We start from the raw sequence: 7,115 nt of genomic DNA on the forward strand, positions 1-7,115 counted from the left end.
GCGACTGCCTGGCTGCGTATAGCAAAAAAAAAAGCTGGGACAGATTCACTGAGGCCTAACTCATGTTTGAAATTAAATTTTGGCATTTTAAAATGGGTTTCTGATCACTGGCAGCAAAAGACTACAAACCTCAAAGCGCATCCAATGCAACATAAGTACACACAGTCAGCAGCCTCTTAGAAACCCAGTGGCTTCCTTAGAAAGTACACGTTTCAATGTGAGGGTCTTTGTTGTGATGAACTCAGATAAGCCTCCATGTAGCCATGCTATGAGCCCAGGCTTTAGATTGGCAAAAACCAGGAAGTGCCCTTAAGAAAACAAGCCCATTGGAGCCATCTGACACCAGTTAGCGTCTTAATTGAATCAAGTCTGTCATTCATGTTGACGAGCGTCTCCCTGAGACGCTGTCCGCCACGGAGAGGGACCTCGGTTGGGCAAAACAAAAGGATGACGTCAGAAGTTAAGCACAAAACGCTACAGAGAACATGCTCCTATCCCCGTAATGACACGGTAAGTTATAGACCGAGTGTTTCACTCTGCAGAAAAAAATATGAGCTCGGTGGAAAAGTCTACCAGTCTGCCCCTCATATGCAAACAACAGTTACGACTTTTTTGTGAATTTAAAGGTGAAGGGTCATGGCCGGAAGAAAAATAAAATTTAGTACACACATATTAGATGAATTAGAGTTGAATTTTTTGCACAAGCGATGCTTTTCGTTCGCTTTTCTGGGGCTGTAGACATGTCTACATGCCTTCTGTCTATGTGGTGAAACATAGCAATGCTGCACATAATCCCAACATCGGTCAAGATAACGTCACCAAACTGCTTTCAGACACACAAAAATCCCCCATAAAAAAAGAAACTATTTCAGTTGAAATCGTCACCCCTGCAGCCCCACCCCATCATCCATGTAACACGCAGGATTTTTGCAGTGGTGTGATGTCAGCGGGCTGAAACTCATATGAATAAGGTCAAAGGGCCGTATTCACTATAGTAAAAGCCCTCGTTTCGAGACGGGCAGTCTTCCCCTCATCCGCTCTCTCCGCCCCACAAACCTGCATTGTTCACAAGGATGTACTGGGCAAACTGAATCCGTGTACGACATGAGCCTTTAACATCCAGATGTTTTCTAATCTCCTGTCTCGGTGTGTCTACTCACACAGTGACAGGGCCTTGTTGGTGGTGTTGTTTTGGGAAAGTACAAATGATTGAAAAGACGACTAGTTTTTAACAACCTCACAGAGGGAGAGAGAGAGAGAGAGAGAGAGAGAGAGAGAGAGAGGAGAGAGAGAGAGAGAGAGAGAGAGAGAGAGAGAGAGAGAGAGAGAGAGAGAGAGAGAGAGAGAGAGAGAGAGAGAGAGAGAGAGACGCTTCAGAGACCGCTCAAAAATTTTATGTAAGCTTTGCAAGTCAACATCTCCTGTTGTTTCCTGACAATCGGTAATGATATATTCATTAAGTCACTTCTTAAGAAGATAATTAAACAGCAACACTGAGTCTCGACATTTTGGATTTTGGTGCAGATAAATGCTTTTGTCTGTATAAATTACCTTCGATAGATGTGCCTTTTAAATAATAAAATCTCAGGGGGGAAAAATAATAAAATGATCCTGGAATAAATCCACATTTATTTATTACGTTTTCACCTGATAAATGTATAAGATATACAATTTGACAAATTGCCTCCACTCCATGTACCATAAAACACAGACAGATGCAGATGAGTTCAGATTACAGAGCTTTGCTGCAAAGCACACAGACATGATAGTGTGTCAGGTTCGTTCGTCTCGGCCCGGCGGTCCTGAGCCAGAGCGAGGGAGAGACTTGCAAAGCCGCAGGTTAAGGAAGCTTATTCGTAATGAGCAGAGGAGGGTGCACCCCTCCGTCTGGGAGCACATGTGCACCCTGCTGACCCGAGACCGCGTCCCACCCAAACCCGTCTCTTCCCCCCATCGCTTATCCGTGTCACATGAGAGGAAGACGAAGCAGGGCAGTATCAAGTCAATTCTCCTTCAAAAGAAAAAGAAGAAGATCTCAAGAACTGGCTTCATTCCTCAAGACTGTCCGAAAAAATGGATCGTCTCTTGTACTTTACAACAATGTCAGTTTCTCGACAGTCGGGTTTCTTTCCGTTAGTTCTTTGTCTCAGATCCCCCTCTACATATCACTGCTGCAGCCAAGGCACATGTGTAATGACATAAACCTAGAGAGGGAGCCACAGCTTTGGATATGAGTTGGAGACTCCTGATCACACGGCAGTCACATCAGGTCTTTATACATGTTCTCCTTCCAAATTTCAGATGTTTCTGGTTTTAGAATCTTCACTACTAGGTCTCGACCTTTATGTCTTGACTCAATTAGAAAATCTTGGTGTCAGGATCTAAAATGACACATGCTGACAAGGCAATATGACAGTGAACTAGGCCATATTGCTCAATAACTGGAAAGTTTTCTTTCCAAATGAACGCGCCCCTATGTGAGGTGGCATCAAAACTCCATGAAGAAAAAATTGCTTATGTCTGTATCGTGGTTGAATGACATCTTTGTTCCACGATACTTTTCCAGACCTTTTAGTGCAAACCCCCCTCCCCCTTTTAAGAAATTTTCAAGACCTGGAAACGCTCAAAATTCATTTTCCACACGCTTCGGCGCTCCCCAACAAACACCCGTAGCAGGAGCCAGTGATCACATTGCCCAGGAGATGTTGGCCGTATGCTCCTTGGCCTTCATGCGTAGCACAGCAATGCTGGACGAGCGCCTCTCAAACTCGGGCTTGGCGTCAAAAGCATGGTGGCCATTGGCCGGCGGCGTCAGGAGGGAGTCGGTGCTGAAGAAGTTGTTGAGGGAGACATGGCTGAACTGGTTCTGCTGGTTAGGGAAGCCCATGTAGCCGTGGTCCGCTGCCCCGGTGGTAGAACGCGGGGAGTGGGAGTAGGAGGTGACGCAGGGGGGAGAACCTCGGGGCAGCATACAGGAAGAAACCACCGAGCTGCCGGGAGCCGGGCTGGGCCACAGGTTGTTGGGAATCTGTTGGGGGAAGGAGGTGTTAGGTACTGACAGGGTGGACGAGGTGAAACCTGCTGGGATGATCCTGTTTACTTGGATCAAAAATGGGTTATACACTGTAACTCCTATTTTTCACTAGAGAGGAGAAAGGCTGATGGGGAGAAAGTCAACAGGAGACACATTTGATCCAAGACCAATGGAGACATATGTATGGCTATATCTGCTATCTTTTGGAAGACTATAGTTCAACAAACCAGCCTCGACATGTGTTTCCCTTGAGATTTCACTCTATACATCGTATATGGATGTAGGCAAAAAAAATGCTAATTTAAAAAAGTTATAGTTTGTGTTTTTCGTGCACTTGAAATATTTTGTGTTCACAATTGTGTCAAATATATACTAAGTCTCACAGCTTCAGTAATTTTCTGTTTTGCTTTTTTTTCAAGTGGGCCGGATACAGTTACTTGATATTCTATTAGATGTACATGCAGCAGACAGTAGAGTCAGATAAGAAATAGAGGACATTTCAACTCCTTTTATCATTACGTATCTAGTGCATGAATTATTTTCCAGGTAAAAGCACTCGTCCAGTTACTCCTTACTTAGCGATCTAAAACCAAGCATCCCGAAGGGACACACTGGGCCATGTTTGATCAAGGTTTTCTGAGAGTGTATTTGTAGTTAGTCGTGATGTAGCATGTCGAGTTATGTTGCTCTCTATTCTGAAAATGGAAAAGATGGAAGTAAAATCAGTGATCAAAACTGACATATATACATCCATTCTGTTGTTGATTTAACCTGTAGTGAGTGAAATTAGTGAGGACATCAGACTATCCCCCATTTTGTATGCCCAAGATTAAATGTAGCTCCGGTCTCTATTTCAAGAACTGTTCAACCTAAGAAACCCCAGAAACCGTCATCTTTGACTGTTTCATCCCGACTCCATCGCACTTAAATTTACTTTAGCACAATTTGTTTGATCAAATTTGCCAGTAAGTCTGATTAACAGAAGAAACCCCATGTAAACCAGCCTATACAAGCAGACTAGTGGACATGACTACATTTAGCCGAGGCTTGAAGACAACCCGCGGAAAGATGCTCACAACTCTTTACCACCGGTAGTTCCTACTTAATCCAGTTGTGTACGATCTGTGAACGTAGAAATAGAAATAATATCAACTGCCTGTAAAATATTTAACTTGCAGAGGTTTACTGCTGTGCATGTAAAAAAAAAATTAGCCATTTTTCCATAGCATGCACACGCTAAAACTGCTGTAATAATATGATACCCCTCTGCAAAACTGCAGCAACATCCATGGTATAAGAAACTCTGTGAACAAACGTGGATGGCAACTATCGACCAAATTTAGGTTACACATGGTTTTGATGAATGCTACAAACGAATGTGGTAAACAACAACAACGACAACAACGACGACAACGACAAACTGACAGTTCAGATAGGTCGTGGCATGAGAATGCGGTTGTAGCATGAGAACAAACTTGGCTAATCATGCGTTTTCTAACCATGTCTTTTTGTATTTGACAGCACATGTAATCGATAAGCTGTAACTCTGACCTCAGGCTTTGCTGCACTGATGTTGGCCAAACCTCATCCCCAACAAAACAAACCCACTCCGCGGTTTTTAAAACCTCTTAACCCACAAGAATGCAATTTCTGTGCACGCCGTCTGAGAGGCACAGACAGTCATTTCAAACAGAGTTATACGTTGAGGCAAAGGCCTGAAGAGGCTCCTCAATTCAAGGCCAGCATCCAAGTGTGTCTGCTGGAAAGACGCGAGGTAAAAGGAGATCTACACTGCAAGGACCTGGTCCCCAGCCAGGCCATCTGGCCTGGAAACACCGTCACACATACATTTCATTTCATTCAATGTGTAAATCACACTTTCTGTGAGACGAACGCATCAGTGACCACACCTCACCCGAGGACGCCAGCCTCAAATATAGAAAATATAGTTAAATTGATTTAAATAGTCTGTCAGCTGCACATATTTTATTGTAGGGTTAAATCCCATCCAATGTTTTTTTTAATGAAGATAGATAGAAGCCAGGCTGCAAATATAAAAGGAGAGATGAGCACCACAGATAATTGGCCAGCTAATGTGACATTTCATCAGTGACGCAAACCCAATGTCAAGATGTAGTCATGAATATGTGCAACAAATGAAAGTTAGATGAATGAATGCAAATGAGTTTGTGAAGGCCTGTAGTGAAAGGTGAGGTAAAACAGAGATGGAGGGCCAGCGCCCGTTTTCCTCCCAGAGAAGTCTCCATCCACAGTGGTGGAGACGCAGCCCAGATGTGGGCAGAGGTTTACTTGCCAGAGACGGTGTGTGTCGTGCTCAGCTGGTGGAGCCACTTGCCTGTGAGTAGCTGTCAGTCCTCGGTAAGACTGACAGGTCGTAGGTGGCTGCAAAGTGACTTTTGGCCTGTTGGATCTGCCCGTAGCGCTCCCTTTTCCTCCACTTTGCTCTTCTGTTTTGGAACCACACCTAATTTGTACAAACAGTAGAGAGGCTGAAGCTGAAACACTACGGGTTTTATTCTCTTTGCAGATTTAAAAATGGCATTTTCTTTCCTATAGGGCAAAATCCTCAAATAGCAAACTAATAATAACAATAATAATAACAATAATAATGATAATACACATTGTCTGTGTAAAGGAATCAGGCAAAGGCAGAGGGTTTTTTTAAACTGAAATATTTCTTTATTTGAACGCCAAATTCGCTAAAATCTGCGAAATTACATCTAGACCTGTTTTATATTTTGAGCAGGTGTTTTGACGAACTAATAATAGTGATGATGATGATGATGATGATGGGTTGATGGGTAAATTACATACCTGCACCCGGGCCTCTGTTAGTTCCGTCCTCATGGCCAGTTGTTCCCTCACATACACATCTGGATAATGCGTCTTCTGAAAGACTTTCTCCAGCTCCTCCAGCTGGGCGCTGGTGAAGGTGGTGCGGTGTCTCCGTTTCTTGCTGCTGGACACGTTACTGTCGCATTTGTCCCCCAGCTCCTCCACGCTGCTTTTCTCCCGCCCGGCCGACACCAGCGGGGACCTGCTCACGCCGCAGCAGCCGTCCAGAGGCCGGCCCACCTCCGCCTGCACACCGGCGCTCTCTGCCTCCGGCTTCGGCCCACCGTAATGCGCTACAATTAATGAACAAGTGGATGCAAAAAAAATACAAATAAAAAACAAAAACAAATGAATCTTATTATTGTCATGAAGCAACTCTGGTTTTCTAGCTAAAACAGTAGCCGTATGTGGAGTGTGTGCCCTACGGCGTACCGAAACAGAACAGGCGGGGGGGGGGGGAGCTATTTTCTTTCTTTACTGGTGTGTGTAATTTTTTTTTAATATTTGCAAGACCTCGCCACGTTTCTAAATAATCGAAGATAAACGAAAAGAAAACTCTCACCCTGCAGAGGTGAGCATAAACGTGGAGAAATATGAATGTAAAACCAAGGAAAAGGGACGCTACACACACGGACGGCCAACGGCAACACTAGTAAATAGTCAGTGTGTGGAAAGAAAGAAAGGGGTTGTTTTTAGCTCTGAGCATTTGGTTTAACTCCTGGTCTCCCGACAGCCCCCGGCCCCGGTCAGACTGCGGATCTCCCCCATAATAAGGATCAAGTGTGCACGCACCGCTCTGCTCCGTGCAGGGTGACGCGCGCTCCATCCGCGCGTGCTGCTCGCCGCTCTGCAGCCCGAAGACCTGCACGCATTTGGGGGAAGCCTTGCTGTAGTACTGCACCCCGTCCAAACCCTCCATGACCTGCTCCAGGGCACCGCCGGAGCCCATGTAGTAATCACCGCCTTTCACCGCTGGGCTTTTCAAGGCGAATTTATCATCCATGTATTCCATCATGATACCGAAGCCTTTCGCTCAGTCAAAGGTCACCATAGAGACAATAACACAGCAGCTCGTCGCCAACCGATCACTGGGACGATGCCTCGCAATGCAGCTATCTGACCAGTACCCTTAATTTGTCTCCATCCTGACGGGACAGCCTCTTTATAAACGGGGAGAGAGAAAGGGCTTCCTGCTTTTGAATATGAAACAGTCTCAACTCCTCCC

At 45.0% G+C, this 7,115-nt stretch overlaps 1 protein-coding gene across 1 annotated transcript; it reads right to left on the reverse strand.

Annotated features, from left to right (window-relative positions):
* Positions 1-2,686: 2,686 nt before the first annotated feature.
* alx1 (ALX homeobox 1) lies at positions 2,687-6,905 on the reverse strand. Its single transcript, XM_056282575.1, has 4 exons — positions 6,683-6,905; positions 5,870-6,183; positions 5,391-5,519; positions 2,687-3,028 (listed from the first exon to the last, which is right to left on the reverse strand). Exons 1-4 carry the CDS (start codon positions 6,903-6,905, stop codon positions 2,687-2,689), a joined length of 1,008 nt encoding a protein of 335 aa, XP_056138550.1.
* Positions 6,906-7,115: the final 210 nt, after the last annotated feature.

This window comes from Lampris incognitus, chromosome 6 (assembly GCF_029633865.1).
Source record: "Lampris incognitus isolate fLamInc1 chromosome 6, fLamInc1.hap2, whole genome shotgun sequence".
NCBI classification, from domain to species: domain Eukaryota; kingdom Metazoa; phylum Chordata; class Actinopteri; order Lampriformes; family Lampridae; genus Lampris; species Lampris incognitus.